At 35.6% G+C, this 22,098-nt stretch overlaps 4 protein-coding genes across 7 annotated transcripts; 1 reads left to right on the top strand and 3 right to left on the bottom strand.

Moving 5' to 3' along the window:
- Positions 1 to 126: 126 nt before the first annotated feature.
- Positions 127 to 4,534, bottom strand: LOC129288615 (uncharacterized). 3 transcript variants are annotated; one of them, XM_054925281.1, is made up of 5 exons: positions 4,261 to 4,534; positions 3,639 to 4,161; positions 1,363 to 1,589; positions 1,147 to 1,193; positions 127 to 533 (listed from the first exon to the last, which is right to left on the bottom strand). In XM_054925281.1, exons 2-5 carry the CDS (start codon positions 3,860 to 3,862, stop codon positions 516 to 518), a joined length of 516 nt encoding a protein of 171 aa, XP_054781256.1. In that variant the 5' UTR covers positions 3,863 to 4,161; positions 4,261 to 4,534; the 3' UTR covers positions 127 to 515. The 3 variants fall into 3 exon arrangements, with proteins under 3 accessions (XP_054781256.1, XP_054781258.1, XP_054781259.1); XM_054925283.1 differs by having other exon boundaries at positions 1,083 to 1,193; XM_054925284.1 differs by lacking the exon at positions 1,147 to 1,193 and having other exon boundaries at positions 4,261 to 4,531.
- Positions 4,535 to 5,297: 763 nt separating this feature from the next.
- On the bottom strand, positions 5,298 to 7,673 carry LOC129287638 (MAR-binding filament-like protein 1-1). The gene is made up of 4 exons (XM_054923858.1): positions 7,486 to 7,673; positions 6,501 to 6,550; positions 6,248 to 6,391; positions 5,298 to 6,154 (listed from the first exon to the last, which is right to left on the bottom strand). Exons 1-4 carry the CDS (start codon positions 7,664 to 7,666, stop codon positions 5,453 to 5,455), a joined length of 1,077 nt encoding a protein of 358 aa, XP_054779833.1. The 5' UTR covers positions 7,667 to 7,673; the 3' UTR covers positions 5,298 to 5,452.
- Positions 7,674 to 8,540: 867 nt separating this feature from the next.
- Positions 8,541 to 10,727, top strand: LOC129287883 (trihelix transcription factor ENAP1-like). The gene is made up of 2 exons (XM_054924149.1): positions 8,541 to 9,441; positions 9,474 to 10,727. Exons 1-2 carry the CDS (start codon positions 9,171 to 9,173, stop codon positions 10,406 to 10,408), a joined length of 1,206 nt encoding a protein of 401 aa, XP_054780124.1. The 5' UTR covers positions 8,541 to 9,170; the 3' UTR covers positions 10,409 to 10,727.
- A 2,565-nt stretch (positions 10,728 to 13,292) lies between these two features.
- On the bottom strand, positions 13,293 to 19,969 carry LOC129288742 (heat shock 70 kDa protein 15-like). 2 transcript variants are annotated; one of them, XM_054925474.1, is made up of 10 exons: positions 19,811 to 19,969; positions 17,894 to 19,099; positions 17,039 to 17,266; positions 16,869 to 16,964; positions 16,481 to 16,720; positions 15,080 to 15,274; positions 14,841 to 14,987; positions 14,512 to 14,661; positions 14,307 to 14,437; positions 13,293 to 13,808 (listed from the first exon to the last, which is right to left on the bottom strand). In XM_054925474.1, exons 2-10 carry the CDS (start codon positions 19,061 to 19,063, stop codon positions 13,604 to 13,606), a joined length of 2,562 nt encoding a protein of 853 aa, XP_054781449.1. In that variant the 5' UTR covers positions 19,064 to 19,099; positions 19,811 to 19,969; the 3' UTR covers positions 13,293 to 13,603. The 2 variants fall into 2 exon arrangements, with proteins under 2 accessions (XP_054781449.1, XP_054781450.1); XM_054925475.1 differs by having other exon boundaries at positions 17,894 to 19,074; positions 19,811 to 19,965.
- Between the last annotated feature and the right edge of the window lie 2,129 nt (positions 19,970 to 22,098).

Raw genomic sequence — 22,098 nt, forward strand, 5'->3', positions numbered from 1 at the left:
AAACCAATAATTGACAGTATGTTTGGTTTTATGTTGAAAACCATCGAAACATACCAAACCAACAATGCACTAAATCATAATGCAAAGTAACCATTTGAAAGCGCATGCTTGTCTCAAATCAAAAGGTTTGAAGGAGAAAAAAGGTAATCGCAGAGATCTATTATATTTAACAACCCCATTGAATGTCAGTGAACATAATTATGACATGCTTTTAAGATCTTAAACAGATCAGCAAACTCACAACAGAAAAGAAAAATAAAAATAAGGAGAAAAAGAATTACTTCCATTAAAGTTTTCAGGGTTTCTTCAAAAATGATGTACTAGTCTAGCGGGATAATCTATGTTTGGATTTCTAAGAAACTAAGGAACAATATATTAGAGAGAATAAATCCTCCAGTAGCATGAATAATCATTCAATTCATGGGCTCTATCTTGAAGATCATCCAAATTTGAATTTCGAAGCATAGAAACACGTGCTGATATGATTCCCGAACACAACAATTCTTGACTTCAACTCACTGCCAATCAAACATCTGCAAGAACTCGGCTAAATCAAATCAAAGGTAAAGCAAGCCAATATTTGGCAAAACATGAAACTGATTGCTTGTGAATGCATCTACGTGTCCAACTAATCTTTGACATTCAAGAGGAAGAAAGTATTGCAAAAAAAAAAAAAAAACTACAAATTAACCAACATCTTAGTTCAGTTCAATCAGAGAGAGACAGCAATACGACAAAATGAAATTGAAATGAGTTTTAACATTGCAAGAATGTGCAGACAGTTAACCATAAAAATTTCAAAGGTAAAATTGTAAAAACAAATTGAAAAAAAAGGGGGCAGCGGCCAAACAACATAGAGATGGAACCCCTCCTAGCCATCCAAAGTGGGGTCTAAGGTCAATGTTTTCAAGACATCGGGCGGACTAACTGGTACAATATTCTTCTTCTTTTTTCACAAGCCAACTGATATAATCATATTTAGTTAGAAGCACCATTTGCCACCCACATAAGCAGTGTTTTGCTAGGGGCTGCCCAACCCAAGTCCAGTGTTAAAATGTTCATAATGCTACTACCAAACACACCTGAGAGACCCAATCTGAAGAAGCATAATCATGATTGGGCTGTGTAGGGTCAAGATATTCTGACCTGGGTTATTGGGGTTTGTCTAGCCACAACCCTATCCAAACCTGATGCTGTTACAACCCAAATATAATATAAAACAAATGAGGGACATTGGTAAAACAACAGATCATGTGCAATTGTGCATAAACAGATCTTCAAATGGTGCACACATCAATTAATCAGCCAAACAAATCACCAAAACCAAGTCAGCCAAACAGCCTTAAATGATAAAGTTCTTACTTGAACGTAATCGTGTAATTGGTATCTCCCGGAGCTCACGTTTGATACACAGGTATTCACCCAGTAATGCCATCACAGCAATTCCAGTACCATTCACAATCCACCAAGTGATTGAAGATGGCCAACCTCCATACACAATGCATATAAAAAGATGGATGATGTAGAGGGTGGCTGAAAAATCCAAGCATTTCTTTGCCCTTTCAATTAAATAAAGCATATATACAGACCTGCCAAAAAAATATTGTAGACTAAGTACAATACAAACAGCCATAAAAGTTCATGTTTATAAGCCAAAATACAAGAGATATACAAACCCCATGATACCCCATAACTGCCACAAATGCCTTTTTTAATCCCTCCTCCAAATAACAACCCAAAACAAATCATAAAACATCAATAGAAGCATCAGATCTCCCAAGAAATAGGCAAATTTGCTCCAAAACCCAATTATTGTTTATGTTTCTATAAGCTACCAAAGACTAACTGGTTGACACTAGATACTGGAAAAAGAAAACTCAAAGATTTCATTTCCTTATAATGCTGTGATAGTATGGAGAATTTCAGTTAAGAGATAAGCAAACATAAAGAGTAACCAGGTCTCACAATCACAATGTTGATATTCAGGTTCAACCTATTATATAGCATGCAACTTTTAAAAAGACTGACCTGTAGAAAAAGTATAAATACAGTTCATAGGTTATATTTCGAAGATAAGTGACAGAACGTGTAAAATCCTAGCAGACAATCGGGTGTCTCTCTTATTTGTATGCACCAAAGATCCATGACTTCTAAGTTCTAACAGCCAACAATGTTTTAGCAAGTGGGAAAAAAACCCCATGTTAATAAGTTTTGTGAGGGTGGCACCTATTGAGGAAAAAATGGTAGAAAATCGGTTGAGATGGTTTGGGCATGTACAAAGAAGACCAAGGGAGGCACCTGTGAGAAGAGTGAAACATATAACTTTGAGTCCGATTAAGAGAGGTAGAGGAAGGCCTAAGAGAACACTCTTGGAAGTTGTTGAACGTGATCTCTTAATTAATAATATTTCTAAAAGCTTAATAAATGATAGAGCACAATGGCGTCTTGCAATCCATGTAGCCGACCCCACCTAGTGGGATAAAGGCTTGTTGTTGTTGTTGTGTTGTTGTTAATAAGTTTTGTAACTTTACTATACCCCTCACTTAAAAGATAAGGAACATACTAGTCACCAGATATTACTCTATCATTCTATGTACAAGTTACAAACAAGCAGGCTAAAATGAAGATCACCAAGTACATGCCAGGTAATCAAAGAGGAGAACCTCTTATTTAAAGACAGTTATTAACAATAAATGAGTCAATATACAAAAGAATAATGGATGATAGTCTTACCTTACTGTTTATCATTAGACATGGTCTCTTTATAAATCCTTATACTTCCTCTGTCCTTAACTATGCTACCCAGTTTCCAAAATCATGGAGACCAAGGAAGTGGCTTGTGTCAAAATGTTTTCGTTCTTCTTTCCAAATCTACCCCTAATTAAATGCTTTCCTTCTTTTATGATGGTAAAATCATTTATTGGGCTGGGGAAAAATCATTAAATAGAGATATATGTGGAAATATCTGTTAAAACATCCTAGAATTTTGAACAAGGTGTCATAAAAAGGGACAACGGCTTAAAAAAATTGGGTACTATATTTAGGGATGGAGGGACTATTCGTTGAATTTCGTACAAAGCAGAGGTAGTGTGCTAGTTTTGTAAATAATAGAAACTAAATAAGTGTCAGAAAAAAACGGCAGAAGAGTGAATATGAAAAAAATTACGTATTACAGAGGGCTGAATTTTACACATTTCACCCAAAACAGTCTGATGTTAAGCACAACAGACAGAATTGATTTCAGAATGATTGCAGTTATAAGCAAGCGGACAAAACAATAAAATAAAATTAAAAGAGAAGCCAAACAAGAATTGTGAGAATTAAGAACAATCTAATGAAAATCCATATCCACCAAGTTCAGTTTCACATCTGTATTATGTGAATCAGGTCACAAGCAATTCAAAGCAAGAGGGAAGGCAAAAAAGTAATGTGAAATATTCATTTAAGGATTCAAATAACTAGAGAGTAGCAACACTGGGGAGAATTCATGTTTCCATGAATGATATGTAAAGGAGCACAGACACAAAATACATCATTAGCTATAACATATTTAATCAATTTTAGTTTATTGATTACATAATCATGAATTAGGATCTCAATAAACTTGTTAGGGCAATAAAGTAAAAGATAATATTTACCCTGCAAAAGAGCTGAGCAGAAATGAGGCAATAACACACCAACCAGTAACGGTAGAGGTAGTGATGGTCACATAATCAAAGAAATATACGAGGCTTAACCGAGATACGCGAGTCCCGACAAGTATCGATAGGAACACTCCAAGAGTGATATAATATAAACATTGAAGACAGACAATTTGAGCGACAATAAGCCAAGGGTCCCAGACCACCGCACCATAGAACATGACGGCGAGTTCTCAAGACACCTGATCCTCCGGAAACTTGAGAAAGAAAATTTCCTATAGGAATCAACCCGGATTCTTATACTTGAATCGTAGCCACACAGCTCATCCCTATAAAACACTTAAAATCTAAGCAATTGAAGCCGGAGAGCTCGTCCTTCAGAGAAGTGATCGAGTTTTAGAAACCCAAATTCTCACAAAGCATCATCAAGCTTAGAAACATTCACTCTTCAATTCCAATCATTTGGTTATTCTCCATCCAAACCCGAACTCAGAACCATGTAGATGCTCAGATCTAGATTCTGGAAGCAATAATGCAAGAAAGTCACCAAAAATTTCAAGAAAGAAAATCATGATTGAAGCAGGGTAGAAAACTAGAGAAATATTAAATAAATTCCTACTTTTGTTACGGAGGTTGATACAGTAGCAAATTCCTGCAAAATGTTTAGACAGGCTCCGGCCTCAGACTAGAGAACTTGCCCAGAACCTGACCAGAAAAAACTTGAGTGAACAGTTTGAGATCGATAAGAAAATGAATTTCTGGGATTTGGAAGTGTCCCTCTCCGGCTAGAACTTTTTAGGCGAGATTGAATTGAGAGAGAACGATTTTGCAGAACCTGAGCAGAGGAACAATGAATATGCCGTTTACAGTTATTACTCGTCGTTTTGAGAAATGAGAAATGAGAAGTTAGGGTACGAAAGCAGCCTCAATGGTTTGTATTGAATTGAATGATTTGAGTCTAAAATCTAAATATCTCAGTTTAACATTTCATGTCTTACTTATCTTTATTTTTAATTAATTAAAATATATATTGTCCAATTTTTTATTTTTTATTAAAAAAATTTCAAATAAAAATAAAAAATTCCTTTTGCTATATTTATTTTTTTCAAATAAAAATATAAGAATACAATCTATTAAAATTATCTCAAAATAGGCATCAAAATTCCCAATTAGTGGTATGGTACCATATTTTAACTTTGCTAATTACTAATATGCCACATTGAAAAATTAAAAATTTGATGAGGCATCTTTAAGACAAGCCAATCATTTTGATAATTTATTTCACTTAATTAATATCATGTGTGTTTCCTTAACAAAATAATCCTTGCTTCAAGTGTCATCAATAGTATAATAATTATTTTCATCTCATCTCTTATTTGAAATGCTCTCCTAATAGTTGGCATTATAATTGTTAAAAATTAGTAAACAGAATATATTAGTTAGTTAATATCTAACCAGAGAAGCAGTTAGTTACTAACTAACTAGATGGAGCAAGCAATACTCAGATAACTAATACCACCTGACTCAAGTAATAATAAGAGTTATGATGGCCTAAACATGATGATGCCATGTATCATAGAATTACCCTTAAGAAAATACCAACAAAGATATTAACAAAAAAAATTGAAGTGAAAGCAACCAATTAAGATCCTTTTTGGAACACAAAACTTTATTGATCCTCTTTTGGGACAACAAAAACTGTTCTTGTATAGGTAAGCAAATCAATTCTTAATATCTATACCTGTCTCAGTATCTCTCATCTGTACACAAACTGGTTCTCTGCATATTATCCGTGTGTCTTCGCTTTCACTTTAGCCTTCATTTCCAGCTACTTCTGATTCTTGATGCTCAATTATCTCACAACCCTGGGCAGAAGCTAGTTCCTCCTCAAGTTTATTTGCTTTGCTCTCTAAATTCTCTCTCTCCTGCTCAAGTTTCATGATCTGATTCTGGGCATCTTCGAGATTTTTTTGGGTCTGTGTGGATGTTCTTTTCTCATCTTTAAGAAGTTTATGAAGACGCTCTCTCTCACCTTCAAGGCTAGCAATGCGAGAATTAAACCTCTTTAGTTTATCAGAAAGGGTCATTGCTTTCTGATACATTACTTCTACTGATTTGGCAGCCTCCTTCAGGTTCAGTTCAAAATATCTTCTGACCTGTATTTCTTTGACCATTTGACTCTGCAATAGTTGTACATCATCCTTCAAAGAAGCAACTAGCATTTTCTCTACATTCAAATCCTTCACCGAAGTTTTCAGTTTTTTCTGGACACAATCTAACTTTTTCTGCATCATAGCACTGTCCTTCAGAGCAGCTCTCAGTTCATGGCAGGCACTTTGGAGCTTAGCCTGTGATTTCTGCAGATCTTCCTTTGTGGTCATCAGCTCTCTGGATAGAGGTTCTACTTTTTGCTTTTCATCATCACGCTTGATTTTCAGCAACTCTGAAACTTCAGAGAGTTCAAATACAAGCTTAAGGATTAAAGCTTCTTTCTCGTTCAGTTTCCTTCCCATCTAATTTGAACATCAACATAAATTGATATGAGTTATGATCAACAGCAATCAAGTTTCCAAGAGATTGAAGGGTGAGATTATGCAGAGGCTTACTTTTTCTATACGTTCATAAGCAACAGCCTTATCTTTCAGATTAGCTGCATAACCAGAAACCAGACCTACTATGAAGGAGATTAATCCTAAGCTGGCACTTGTGGAAGGCTGAAACAAAAATGATCTGCCCAGTTGAGTTGCAATCTGTTCATGCAAGTTATTACTCTGTTGAGAACACTTGGGGAAAAAATCCCAATGATAGAAGTATAATAATAAGCCAATGATTGTCATGACTTTAGCAGCATTTCAGAACCTCGTTGTTTTGGATTTGGCTGCACGCTGGTGTCTTCTCCTCACCTTCTTCTGAAACAAAAATGATTAATTACAGAAGTCAATGAAGTAGTTATATAAACCAAAGACTAAAAGATGAGAACACAAACAAAATGGGTTCATGAAAGGAAATCTTTAGTGCATATATACATGAAGCTACATTCATTAAACGGATCAGAATGATGATACTGATTGCAAGATTCATCGCAAAGAAAACATAGAATCATTCACCAAACTAATTTCTGGAATACTGTGGCAAGAAGCAAGAACAGACGTCGGAACAGTAAGAAAAATCTTCAGTGCATGTACAGACATGAAGCTATATTCATTAAACGGATCAAAATGATGATACTGATTTCAAGATTCATCACAAGGAAGACTTAGCTAGAGTCATTCACCAAACTAATCTCTGGAATATTGTGGCAAGAAGTAAGAACAGACATCGAAACAGTAAGAAAAATCTTCAGTGCATGTACAGGCATGAAGCCATATTCATTAAACAGATCAGAATGATGATACTGATTCCAAGATTCATCACAAGGAAGACTTAGCTAGAGTCATTCACCAAACTAATTTCTTGAATATTGTGCCAAGATGTAAGAACAGACATGGGAACAGTAAGAAATTAAAATCTTCAGTGAATATATATAGACATGAAGCTATATTCATTAAACGGATCAGAATGATGATACTGATTGCAAGATTCATTACAAAGAAGAGAGTCATTCACCAAACTAATTCCTGGAATATTGTAGCAAGTAGAACAGACATGGGGATAGTAAGAAAAATCTTCAGTGCATGTATACTCATGAAGCTATATTTATTAAACGGACCAGAATGATGATACTGATGTCAACATTCATCACAAGGAAGACCAAGAGTCACCCATGCATCAAACTAATTTCTGGAATATTGTGCAAAGAAGTTAAATAGAGCAAACATGGAAACAGTAAGAATCTTGAACTCACTAATGGGGACAAGAGCATTGGGTGTCAATCCCAGAGGACGAAGAAAGCGCCGACTTGAGTGTTCTTGATGGGAACTTGCAGCAGCCATGGGAACTCTGATTCCTCTGAAGTTGCTCTTAGTCTGAGAAGAAGAGACGGGAAAGAGGGAGAGCTCAAAACGCAAGCAGCATGAAGTCGCCATGTGTCGGTGATTTTCTGGAAATGGTATATTGTGAAATAGAGAATGCTTTCTTCTGCTGATATATATTGTTTCCCCGCCCCCCAAGTTGAACTACTTTAACTGAAAACGGAATGCAAATGCAACGAATTCTTTTTCCTTTTTTGGGAAAATTTGTTGCTTAGTGATCTGATCAATCATAGTACGTGCATTAAGAAAAGAGGTGAGTAGAATACAATTATGAGATACACGTATCATACAATTAAATTTTCATGCCTTGCTCTTTCTCTGTGTGTATAAAAATATGAATGGAAAGAATTTAATTTAATTTATAGGGTACCAATCTTTTTTATTTTTTCTATTTTTTTTGGGTAAAAAGGCAAAATATGTTAATTGAAGTTGAGATTAATAGTATACCACTCTATAAGAAGTACTGTACGAGCTATATTGTTTAAGTGAAATTGATGATTTAATAAATTTTTATTTATTTTTATATAGTACAGTAATATCATATTAAAAGGAAACTAAGTCTTCATTATTACATTAAAATTTAAACTGGTAAGAACAGAAAATAAAAAAAACTAGAATTTGGTGTTATAATTTTAGTTAACATGTGATGATTTTTTAAATATTAAACAAAAATGGACCAAAGGGATCAAAACCCAAAAGGATCAATGGAGGCCTCATAGTAACACATTACACAAGCCCAGATGAGATATAAGGAATCTAGAAAGGCAAGATCCAGAAGCTCCGTTGTACTTCCCAACAAATGTATAGCTCCAAGTGATAATAACAAGACAATTTCGATATATATTAAAAAAAAAAAAAGACAATTTCAAAGTAAGAAAATGCGAAATCGAAGTGGTAAATGCCCCCGGCTCACTTTAGCATCAATCATTTTTCTAGCCTGGTTTACTCTGCAACTTCTCTTCCAGTTCCTACTTTCCCAATTCACATCATCTTCTTTTTCTCCCTGAATTTTATTCCCTTTTGTTCTAAAAATTACAGAATTTGCCTATCTGGGAAGCTCCGTTCTCATGAAAAGTTTGGAAATTTGGATCATTTCGTTTCTGGGAACTAGCTTCGGTTTTTCAGGTAAAAGTGATGTGTCTTTGATTTCGGCTTGTTGATTTGGGGTTTTCCCTTGATTGGAGCTGTACTTGTTGCCTTTGTTTTCGAGAGAAAATATGACTTTAGAAAGAAGGAAATCTGGGCGATTTTTCTCGGAAAGAAGTATCACTTCTCTTTGCATGATAAGTAATTGGAATATTGGTGGAAAGTTGATTTTTGGTGATGATCTGGTTGTCCTATAATATTCTATAATCTCTACCCTTCAGAAAAACTGGAAAGAAAGATTTTGGGGGCTGATTCAGGAACGTGAATCATTGAGTTAGGATTTAGGAGTTAATGATCTTGCTGTCTTAAGGCTTGTTGTTTGAAGCTAGGAGGTACATCCTTTTCAGTCTATCTTTTAAGGGAAATATTAGTTCTGTGGCTTTACTTCCTAGCAATTCCATTTTATTTTGAAATGGATGACACTGAGGATGATGCAAAGTATGCCCCTACCCCATATGATGTAAGTCATCACCAAGGTTATGGTTATTTGAATGGTCAGAAACTTCCAGTTGGGAGCTCTCGACATTCGCTGCCAGTTAGAAGTGAATATGCTGAAGATGATAATGATTATGAGGAAGAAGATGACGGAGAACAGTTAGGACAGGAAGAAGATGATGATGATGGTGATGGTGATGATGAAGACAATGATCAAGGTAATGGTATTCATGTTCCCCAGAAAGATGGCATGACAATGGTGGTGAAGAAGAAGAAGAAGAGAATGGAGATGGGGATGATAGTGACGATGACTCTGATGACGATGATGATGATGATGATGATAAGCAGAAAAGTTACACCATAAGGATTGAAGATGATTTAGAATCTCACCCAAAAAAGAGAAAGCTGAAGAGTTTGATTTCAACTTATGAATTTGCACCCCGTGTGCCTGCACCTGCAGTTGCAGCTCCTTCAGCTCCTAAACCAGCGTTTGGTGGTAGAAATGCCCTTACTGACTGGACTGAGCATGAGACATTTGTTCTTCTTGATGCTTGGGGTGACCGGTTTATTCAACGTGGAAAAAAAAGTCTTCGGTCTGAGGAATGGCAAGAAGTTGCAGAAAGGGTAAAAGAAGTTTCAAAAACTGAAAGGACAGATACGCAGTGTAGGAATAGACTCGATACATTAAAGAAAAAGTACAAAAAGGAGAAGGCCAAATTAGTAGAAATGGGTGGTGGAACCTGCAAATGGGTTTATTTTAGTAGGATGGATAAGCTGTTGTCCTCTCCTCAACAACAAGCTGGTCTATCTTGTGGTTTGGACTCAGGAGAGTATGTTTTCTCGAACCCTAGAGTTTACTTGAACCGTGCAAATGTGTTTGATGAAATGAGGGATAGTCCAGGGAATTCAGAGTCTACTGGTGAAGAAGATTCGGTTGGGCTCCACCCAAAGAAAAAAAGTTCTAGAAAGAACAATGATGAGACTTCTTCCTTCAAATTACTTGCTGATTCCATTCAGAAATTCGGTGAGATATATGAGAAAATTGAAAACAACAAAAGGCAACAGATGGTGGAACTAGAAAAGATGAGGATGGATTTCCATAAAGAATTGGAAATGCAGAAGAGGCAAATTTTCGAGAAAGTGCAGAACGAGATTGCAAAACTGCAGCAGAGAGATGAGGAGGAGAATGACGAATCTGCTGAGAATGGTATGTAATGTGATGTTTATACATTGTTGTTCTGTTTGTTTCGTTGCATAGTATGTAGACAGCTAGCTGTTGTACTTGGTATTATATTCTGGGCGTTTTGCCCCTTCAAATTTATGATAAGGCAAGACTTTTGCCAGGAATGTTACACGGTACAAAGAATACCGAAAACTGAATAGTCCATACTGTATTTTTATTGCCATGTTTAGGTTCAAGTTTAGCCTAGTCTTTTGCTTATTGCATAAGTAGTTGCCTGTTGTTGGCTTGTTATGGGAAGCTTTTGCCACATTTCAATCTTATTTGTACTAAATAGATGCTTCTTTTGCAATCCTTCTGATTTCCATTTCCCTTATTGGAGTTTTCATTCTCAGTGAAACTGTCCATAACTGTGTTAAATGAAAAAGAGTCAGCTTCTGTTAGAATCAAATGTCATTGCCACAAGAAAAGATGTAGATCCCTACTTAGAAGAAAGATATCTGAGGCTGTAGTTGGTGATATTGAATACCAAGGTTTTGTTTGGTTCATAGAAAGGTTGGTAATTGAATAGAATGGGATATTCATTACCTTGAATGTGTTTGGTATGGTGTTAAGAATATGGGAAAGGAGCTTATTTTTAGTATTTTATTAAATGAAAATAAAAATAAATGTACCATAATGCCCTTATAAAGAAGAGAGAATGACAGATAAGCTCCCGATAAAATTTTCTAAAAAATAAGGTGCAAATATTTATTCAAATAATATCAAATTCAGAAGTTCCAATTGTAAATAAGACATTTAAATTCTAAATTTAACTATCAGTTTGCAATTGGTATTTCTGTTTACAATTATCCAAATCCATATTTACAACTCATTTTTATAAAATTTTGTGGGGAATCTAACTATCATTAATTTTCTCTTTTCGGATTTTATTATCATTCTCCCTGAATGAAAAGAGCAAAAGAGTGGAGAAAGTATAGTTGTGTGCCAATGAGAATTGGTGCGAGTGGGAATGAGATTGAATAGACTTTCTTGAAGGTGGTCCCATTTCATGAAATCTAAGGATAAGTCTTTCCATGAGAACTGTGATTCATACCAGAAAAGACAAAGCAAGAGAATTAGATATAGGAATAAAATCTTAATCTCTAAGGGCTGTTTGTTACTAGAAAGGAATGGAATTGAATGAATTGGAGAAATGAAGACAAAAATAAAATGATTAAGATTTGAAAAGGAGATAAGTCAACCTTATTCAGAGAGATTAGGATAATTTAATTTATGAAAATAGGAGTCATGATTCATGATGTTTGTGAAGAGTGTGATGATTCTTACATTTGTATTATATGATATTGAATTTTATCATGCTTACCATGGCTATGAAGATGAGGGTAATTTAATTCATTTTTTTATTTATATTTATTTAATCCATTACATTCACTTTCTTTCCAGCATCCAAACGGCTCCTAAGAGTGAGTTATGAAGGAATTGAGCCAAATAGTTCTAAGTACTTCTTTTATTCAGCTTCAGCAATTCAAAGATTTTTCAACTTTAGATGATTTGGTTTTAGTCTCATCATATGATATGATATGATTCCAAGTCTTGTTTTAATCAAAGTAGATATTGCTTTTGGGTCTTCTTTACCGGTTACCTTTTTCAAATTGTTGAAACAGGGTACCCTCCGAGTCCAAGGCAAACTATGAGTCAGTTTGATATATATGGCTTTTTTTTTAAAAAAAAAAAAAGGAATGAAAAATATAATTTTATAAAGAATATTTCTTTTTGGAAAATGAAAAGATTGGTAGGAAATTATCAGTAAATGCCTTCCATTTCCACAGCATATTTCTTGATTTTCTAACGATTCATTCAGGGTTTAACTTCTGACATCACAAAATTTAGTTCTTTCATGGGCTCAGATTACCTAAAGAATTTTTTTTCAAAGATAGGAGGTTTTCAATTTTTAATGGTTATGTTTTGTCCGTAAAATAAGATGAAATGAAAAGGAGCATAAACTGAAACATTAATTTTATGGGTGGGAATTATAGTGTTCTTAAACGGAAAATAATAATAAAATTAATGCTTTTGAATAATATAACAACAACATAAACATGATGTGGACTAATTTTGCCTGTGTCTCAAAGGAAGTCTATTATATAGTTCAATTTGTTAAAAGAAATCTCAATTCAATTTTTACTTTTGTTAATGAAGTGAATTAAAATTTTTCACTCCTCTTTATAGGGCAATTTACAATATCACTTGATGAAAGAGTAATTATTAGATAATATTATGGCATATTATATATCAAAGAAAGTTTTCTTTAAAAAAAAAACTTACAACGAGGGCAAAGAAACTATATGACTCAATTTTTACTTATGCCATGGGATGTGATTTCCAATCCCCTGCGTCTCAAAGCTATCACTATTTTTCTTACAAAATTGAATTGACAGTGCTTTTTCCATATTTGTGCATTTACTATACTAATAACGCAGTTTTTTTTTTAAAAAGATTAAAGTATTTTATGATTACTTTATTCAAGCCAGTAAGCCTGACAATCTATTGAAAAAAAAAAAAAAAAAAAAGTAGCACATGCTAGAAATAATAATACGGCGGGGAAAGAATGAACATTTTATATCCGGAAAACGGGCCCTTTAAAGATTTAGCGAGAGAACGCATTTTGAAGACGCAATCCATGAAACGGGGGGAAAACATTTCTTTCGGTTGTTCACAAGTCCTCCTGAAACATTCTATAATCGCTTTCCCTAACCCTAACTTAAATCTGTTTATGAGTTCATAATGATTGTATTGAAGCAAGAAATTCTATTCTACGCAAATGACTCTTTTTCCCTTACTTTGTAAATACTTGTAATCTTTCTTCCTACAATCAAACATATAGCATAAAACATTAATAAGTTGTTGTACCGTACAGAAAGAAATGGAAGTAAATTCTTTGAAACCAAAGCTACAGTTTAACTCAAGAAATCATACACAAACTTTTAAGACCTCGATGGACTCGGCCTCTTCCCATCATTTGGGAAAAGTAGACAACAAGCACTATAGATTTCCCTTCCAACCCTTCTTTGGGTTTGAAAAAAAAAAAAAAAGGATTTCAAATACCACCACAGTAATAACTAAATACCTGTAATCACCCAACAGAGAGGGCACTAAACCAAACATCCAGCAGCCACTCACTGCTATAACCCCCCCTCCCCAACTTCACATTCTTTTACATAGAAAAATTACGCAGTGCCTGAATTTTCTGACTTGTCAGTCTCCATCGGTTCAGTAGGTGCTGGTGGGGCCTGGTCTGCATTGTCGCTCGCGTCACCATCTTCCTGAGGTTGCTGCTGCTCACTACCCGGAGAAGGAGGCGGCGGGGTACCTGTCGCTTCAGGAGTAGCTGGTTTGGCTGGTCTCGGTTTTGTCATAATTGGCTTACAGAATCTGTTGAAACAAATACACAGTTGAAACCGGAATAGATGAATATCAAACACATGAGGAAATCACCTTGCAGCAAAAGAAAGGAACTAGAAAATATAAGCAACTTTATGAGTAGGTTCAACAACCCTGTCCAACTCCAGAAGTTCACAAGCAGCAATTAGGTTCAATCCTCAATTCAACTACTACCTTAAATACGAGTAATGACATTAGTGACACTTGACAGTTGCAGAAAAAAGCTCAATCCTAAAGCAGGCTGCTAACCTAACGTTTGGCTAAATAAAACAGCCAAAAGAACAGAACATAAGCATGATTTGAATGCATCTTGAGAGAGGCTGGTTCGGTGAGCATTATAAAATGCATTGAACAAAACGACACAAAAGGATCACAACAAACGTAGCAAAAGAAAAGAGCATAGGAATAGCAAACAGGCAGGAGTCCACACCATCTAAAAACACCTGAACTAAATGCAACCAAACCAACAGAATGAACAATATCACATACCTATTAACCGCCTCAGCTTTCTTTCTTACTTCAGCTGACAAGAGTACAGGGGTAGCATGTTTTGGAAGAGAGTCCTGGTGCTGCTTTTTCTCCCTAAGCCAAGCCTCAGCTTCAACACATTCATTCAGAACCTACAAACAAATAATTAGATACAGTTTCAAGAGCCACCAACAGAGACGTGTGGGTATAAAAATAGACAATTTACCTTCTGTTTCTCAGAAATGTCAATGTGATCAAATTTGGGATCGTTTGACATTGCAGCTTCCCTGTAGCTATTTATACAATAGATCAACTGACTGATTACTGTGCCCCTCTCCATGTATTCCTTGTAACGCTCTTCAATTGGATCACCTTGCTGCAATTGGATATAATTAGATTGCAAATTCAAACTACCATGAAAATGCCTCGTGGTACTCATTTTTGTACACAACAAAGGTAAAGATGATGTTTAAACGATCCTGATTATTTCTAATTCTTTTCACTTTTTGGTTAGAGGGGCGGGGATGGAACTTTTGCTTTCTGAAAATTTCTTACCTTCTTAAGTTCCTCGAGTTTGGCAACATAAACACCTTTAGTTTCATCCTCACCATCTTCATATAACCAGTCTTCCACCTCCTGAAGTCTAGCAGTAAGTGCCTCTCTCTCTGAATCAGTGACAAACTCTTGGTATTTGTCACTGAGCTGAAGTGATGAGAGTGACATTAGTTCCAGAAATCATCAAAAGACAGGCATATACATCAGATGTAAGGGTAAATAAAGGAATAATATCCCACCTTGTTCCTCATGTCATAAACATAAGCTTCGACTGCATTTTTCTTTTCTTTTGTTTCTTCCATCACTCGATCTTGCAAAGCCATTTCAAACTCCTTCTCTATGGCTTTCTGGACATCTGAATGACTCATTGCTCCATAGACCAACTCTGTCACATGTATGTTTGTTTTCCTGACCTTTTTCTTTGGAGCCTCAACCTGCCATTGTAGGGGGGAAAGGCCAGTCAAATTGCAACATATTGTTTAACGATGCTTGAATGCTTATTTGAAGTACAATCTCCAACAAGTGAAGCTTATAAAACAAGCATGGTTTTGCATAACAGAGCAGTTATGTGAAGAGTAGACTTAAATTCCACTAAAGCAGGAATTCATATTTTGCATCCATTGCAGAAAAAATTCAAACAAAAGAAAATCCACAGTAAACCCAAAAATGTAAAACTTCTATTAAAGATTTTTCAATTGGAAAAGGCACAACAATTATCAGTAAAAGTGAATTTGTTTAGATAGCTTTAACTGCTGCAATATCAGGTTACCTATTAAAGTTAAATTAACTACATAAACTTGATGATGATGCATAATGCATGGCAAGATGGGAGAACAGTGCATATATCTATATAACTAAAATAAAATAGAAAAGTAAAATAACTTGTACAAAACTTTTAAATTGTAATAACTCCAACAATCATCCAAAATCCCATAAATCGCAAATGCCATCCTCCACAATTCAAACTTATTAAAATTGAAATCTATCAATTTATTTGTCCATAAGTCCATAATCATAAATATCATAACTGATATCCTTCTTGTCATCCCGTTTGGTTTCATTCCTGTAAAGCCCATTCTTAGTAATCCCCCTTCTATTCCTAGCTGAAAATAGTTTGGATGCCAAAATGAAGTAGGAAAGCCCCAAAACCAATGCTCACTGGATTCCCTGAAAAGTCTGAATCCTCATTCCATTAATTGTTCCATGAACCAAACAGGCCATAAAGGAATCTATGATAAAGAGATTGCAAGTTGCCAGAGGGAAAAAGAAAAAAAGAAAAAAAAAACCTGACCGTTAAGGTGGGGAAATGCATAGGATAAAAAGAGATTCAACAAAAATAGAAAAGGAAGCATTCTATAAAGTTGTTATACGATCATAAATAGCAGAGATGCTTCCCTTGGGAACCATTGATAACTGTAATCTCACCATCCTATTCACAATCACCAAGCATTCTATTAAAGTAACTACCAATTTAAATGAGTTGCATTTTATATTGTCACAACCTCCAGAAGTCCGAAAACCACAAGATATTGATACAAGATTATAGTAACAAATTATGATCTGACTGCAAATTAAAAATAGCTTTAATTAAAATCTAAAACCTGAAAATATGCTTGTATGCCACAGTTATTAATACCAACCTTGATATCAGTATCCATCTGCACAGGCTTATCTCCAGTCTCAGGCTTGCCATTTTCCATCCCAGGGGTGTCAACAGCTGCCTTGGCATCTTGCATATCAACATCCGCATCATTGGAGCTTGGAGGTGCTGCAGCAGCCTCTGCTGCAGCCTCAGCAGGAGTTTCATCAGTGTCCATCTTGGCACGTTCTCCAGATGGTACTTTGACCACTGGAACCTCAACTTCCTCCTCCTCCAGGAGCTAAACAGAATAGAAAAACATTAAACCAAATGAACAAATATTCTACACGTTACTACAGGAACCCACAGTAACCTCACAATAAAAGTCACAGAACAGGGGGGAAATTAGCAATCACAACCATAATTACCCATAGCCTAAAGAAACTTACAGTTGCTGACTCAACAGATGCAACTCCATGCAGATTCAATCGTACTTTCACTTTAACTTTTGCCTTCTCAACTTTTGTAGGTGGGAAAGGGCCAATCTGCGTACAATCAAGGGTCAAAGATTGTCCATGAAAAAGGAAATACATCACATAGGAAAAAGTAAACGCCTTACAGTATATGTGCTGATCTTTGGAGGTGCTTGCAGCTCACTCATATCAGCATATTGTACATCAACAGAAAAGGTTTCTGACCTATAGAATGTCAGAGCCTTGATGCTTGGTATGACATTTCCTTTAGAGAAAACAACAGTACTCATCTGATTATCTGGTCCACTCTCCTGTTGGTCTGGACCAGAGCCTTTCCATGACAGAGAAATTGGGAAAGGAAAGCTTTCGTTGACCTTCATATCCATTAACAAAGATAAATCAGATGCAAAATCAAGAATTTGTATAATTCAACATGAACTACGACTACAGAACAATAGTCATTAAAGAGCATAACATATGATAAAATCATAATTCCTGAAAGCCTAATTTATCAGACTAAATAGAACATGCAATTTAAATTTAAATTTAATGAATTCTTGAGCTGTTCAATCCTAATAAAATGTGGAAGTTTCAAATAGGAGGGCATAGAATTGGGGGGAAAAAAGGATAGAACGAGACTGGGAACCGTGCTCTTGTTTGAAACATAGAGAAGGGGAAGGGGAAAGTAAGCTTTACAAATATTTGTTATTCAAGTGTGTATGTGTTTATTGTGTTGGGGGAGGCATCCCTCTTTCCACTCTTAAATATGGAGAGAAACCAAAATGCGGTGGTGGGCCAAAGAGGGGAAATTATTTCCCTCCAACCACCCAATTCTTATAATCTCCATCAAGGGATCAACATAGGTGGGGAGCAGGAGGAATCCAAACACACTGCACAGTCCTAACTGTTTAACAGATGCAGATATAAAAGGCGAGGCAAAATCAAAACAGGCATGCGCAGCCAATCACCAAAAGCTTCATAGGGGCTGGGGAAAAAATTACCTGAAACTCTCGTACTTTAAATGTTGGACTAAGAATAGCAGATTGCAAGGCACAACCCTTGGCAACACACTCACTTGCATTCATTGTCCGCCTAGGCTCCTTCTTGAAAAACTCTGTCAATATCTTGTTTATAGCTGGTACACGAGAACCTGAACCAATTACCTCAACCATATGAACATTCTCAACTGTAAGACCTGCTTCTGCAAGGGCATTCTCCAAAGGTTTTTTAACACGTTCCAATATTGGAACACTTAATTTCTCAAATTCATCACGCTTGATGAAGCCCCTAACATCTTTCTCGTCCATTAAGCACTCAATGTTAAGAGGTGCTTCAGGATTTGCACTGAGCATCTTCTTCAGCTTCTCGCAAGCAGCTCTCAGCCTTAGACAAGCTCTGGCATTCTGGAAAACATCAATCTTGTACTCTTCCCTGAACTTTGCGGCAAAGTGTTGGAACAAAACTTCATCAAAATCCCTACCACCCAGAGATCTATCAAATGAATGAGCCAAAACTTTCAGCTGCCCCTTCTTAAAGCCAGCAATGCACACCTGCATGCTGGAATGTCCAACGTCAACAAATGCAACATTCAGTTGATCATTTTCAGGGAGATCAGTCTTATAAATTCCATAAGCCAAGGCAGTTGCTGTCGTTTCATGAATCAGGCGAAGTGGGCGCAAACCCGCAATGGTAGCTGCATCCAAGACTGCTCTTCTCTGAATATCAGTGAAATAAACTGGAATTCCGATGCAACAATCAACAACAGCTGCACTGAGATTTTTCTCAGCTATGCCTTTGAGATTTGACAACACCATTCCCAAAACTTGTGTTGGTGTAAATGTCTTATTTTCACCCAAATACCGTGCATGTATTAATGGATAACCATCAGGCCCTTCAGTTACCACAAAAGGCAACAACTTCAAGTCCTGCTGCAACTCTGGATCAGAGAATTGTCTACCAATCAGTCGCTTGATCTGGGAGATTGAATTCTTTGGGTTCATCATAGTAGATGACGCCCCTGCTGTTCCAATAAACCGTTGTTTGTCACCAAAACATACAACTGCTGGAGTTTCTCGTTTGGACTCATCATTGAGCACGACATCAATTCCTCTCTGCCTTGCAACAGCAACAATACAGCTCTCATTACCCAAGTCAAAACCAACCACGCTCATCGTTGCAAAAACTGAAATGATCCCCCGGCCTTAGGTCTGTTAGCCAAGAAGAATATCCGAACCAAAAAAAAAAAAACATTACATTTATGTCCGATTTTTGTCCAATAAAGTAAGGAAACTGACAAAGAGAAATGACCATGCAGACATAGAGAAATGCCATGTGGGCGATAGTAAAGATAGGTCTGTACTAAAAGTGTAATGACTATAAATTAATTGCCTCATAAAGTAGCTAAAATATTTTTTTTGTTTGGAGGGAGGGGTGTGTTCTTAATTACTTTACCATGACGAAACCACATGCCTAAGAAATTCGGTAAATGTGATAAAACTAACATCAGTAAGAAATTGCCAACATCAAGAAGCATATGACACGAAAGTAGCTATTTTAAGCATGCAAGCCTACCAGTTAACGTGCTTAGAACTCAAATCAAACGCATTCAATCAAAACCGAGCAAAAGGAGAGGGGAAAAACGAATGCTTTGAAGCTTGAACTAAATCATGCCCCCACCCACACTTATAACAACCAATCAGAAAATACAATGCATAATACCAACTGCCACGGATGAAGCAGGAACAACAAAAAATTAAAACTTCCAATAAATGCAAACATTATTAGATACGACCACTGATTAATGCAGGGAAAAAATGCACGGAGACATAAGCACGACGAAGTCACAGATCTACAATCTCAACAGGGATCAAAGGAACCTAAAGCACCATGAATCACCTAGAAATAGGAATAGGGATTACCTGGCGCAGCGATCCAAGAGATGAGGAAAAGGGGAGAGCTTCTGGAACAATCTGAAACCTTGGACGACTAAAGCACCAATAAGTCGAGTCGATGAGACTTAAAAAGAAAGCCAGAATAGCGAGTGTGGGGAGGCGTCGTACGGAGATGTCGAGTTCAGGTTTTAATTTTAATTTTATTTTATGAAATCAAAAAATAACACATCTTTTATTTTTTTTATTTTTTATTTTTTATTTGAGTGAAGCCAGAGATCTGCTGATCTGCTCCATTGTATTGGTCCTCGGCTGGAGAGATCTGGAGAATGACGTAGCTCTTCTAGAAACATCTACTGCTGAATTTTCTTTTCCATTTTCTTTGCGTCTAAATTTGGCCAGAAAAAATGAAAACGACTAAATACTGCAAGAAGTTGGACTATGATGGGCCCATCATGGGCTTTCTATATGTTCAGGATCAGTGATTCTTATATCTCTTTTTTAAACAAAGGAAACTGAAAAATTCACCGAAAGTTATTCAGATTCTTGTACCAAAAATAAACTCTTTTTACGAACAGTAATTAATTAAATATTTAGGGTGAAAATAAGTAAATCAATATATCAATTCAATATATAATATTTAATATATTTAAAATGTGATGTAGAAGTTCTAGGAATCTGGTCAAAAAATATGTATGTCATAAAAAGTCAAGCTATTTGTAAATTAAATTATAAACAGTATTTCTCATATTAGACTTTTGATCACCCATTGACCCCGATCCAGGTAAGTATTTCTCATATCAGACTTTGTGTAAACATATAGCCTAATAATCTACAATATACCATCTAGTTTTGACTTTTAATTAATTCACGAAATTTTAGGGTCACGAGTGCACTTAGAAAGCTGAGATAGTGGCCTAAGACCTCTAAATAGATTCATGTATGTGGTTTCAATTTATTCATATTTATTTATTATAGTTTGCATTCTAAAAACAAATAATGATTATTTTTTTAATGAACAAAACAAATAACGATTGCTAATGTTTAATTTATATCACCATCAGGAATGATCCAACAAAAATGACTACTCACTTATAATATGATAAATTAATGTTTTGAATTTTCACTAAAATATGTGCCTACATTTAGTGCTCAATTTTCTTTCAAACATAATTGTCTCCAAAAGAACATCTATACCCAATAAAAAAAACTTTATATTCTAAAAAAATCTTATTTTTATAATTATTCATTCATCTCTCACAATTAGTTTTCAAACTGAAAACTCTTTTTCATTTTCGAGTGAAAATGGAACTATACATTAATAAAAGGTGCAAAAAAAAAAAATACAAGAGAAAGTACAAACAAAAGAGCCAACACCGTTTACCATTCACCTCACAAAACAGGCCCTGAAAAGGTTGATGATCAAAGGAATCAAAAGAAACATCACCAGAGGATCCTAAGCTTAAGAGTTTTGTAGGCAAAATATTATCATTACAAGAAAAAACTAAAGAGAAATGTTCGTTATGGAGAGTGAGTTATGTCTCTCAAAATGTCAAAACAAGAATACTAAGCAGCTGTATATATTCATCGTAACCATAAGATTTAGCAATAAGCTGTACATCAATCACATCATCATCAAAAATTTATGCCTGTTGACCCAAAGATCCCAGCATTGTTAGATTCCAATTTAGCCATTGAGAGACCTATTAGAAAATTTGTACCAAAGATCATTACTGAATAGTTATTCCCACGTTTTTGTTGCAACACAATCTTCAAATAAATGTACTGCATCTTCAGTACACGCACAACCTCGATAACATAGATCAAAGTCAAATAGACCTCTCCTTTGTTTGTGCCATCAGCCATAAGAGCATTTTCATTTTTTTCAGGGACTTGAAGGCTCCAAATGTTACTCCAGTTGAAGTCAACTTCTCTTGTTGAACCTGTATTTAAGGAAAAATAAGCAGATCTAATAGAAAAATTACCATCATTAGAGGTTATCAAACAAAGTATTCTCTCTTGCTCACATTCACTCTAGGCCTAGTATGAGTAAGTATATTCACAATATTAAGAGGAAATAGGACAATCAGTTTAGACTTATTCTAATCCCTTGATGAGAATCACAAGCAAGACAATATAACTATTAGAGATAAAATCCAACCTAAGGTCTGTGATGTTCAGCCCAACACTGTCAAGCCTAAAACCCTTTTTCATTTATGTGTAAAGACTAATATGCCCTAATCCTTATCCTAAAGGTTTCTAGAATTCTGTAATCCTAGAGCTACTTATCTATCTTTATGCACCTATATCACCTCTCA

Source organism: Prosopis cineraria, unplaced genomic scaffold (assembly GCF_029017545.1).
Source record: "Prosopis cineraria cultivar Desert tree isolate PC_DT_omini unplaced genomic scaffold, ASM2901754v1 PC12, whole genome shotgun sequence".
In the NCBI taxonomy this organism is placed as follows: Eukaryota; Viridiplantae; Streptophyta; class Magnoliopsida; order Fabales; family Fabaceae; genus Prosopis; species Prosopis cineraria.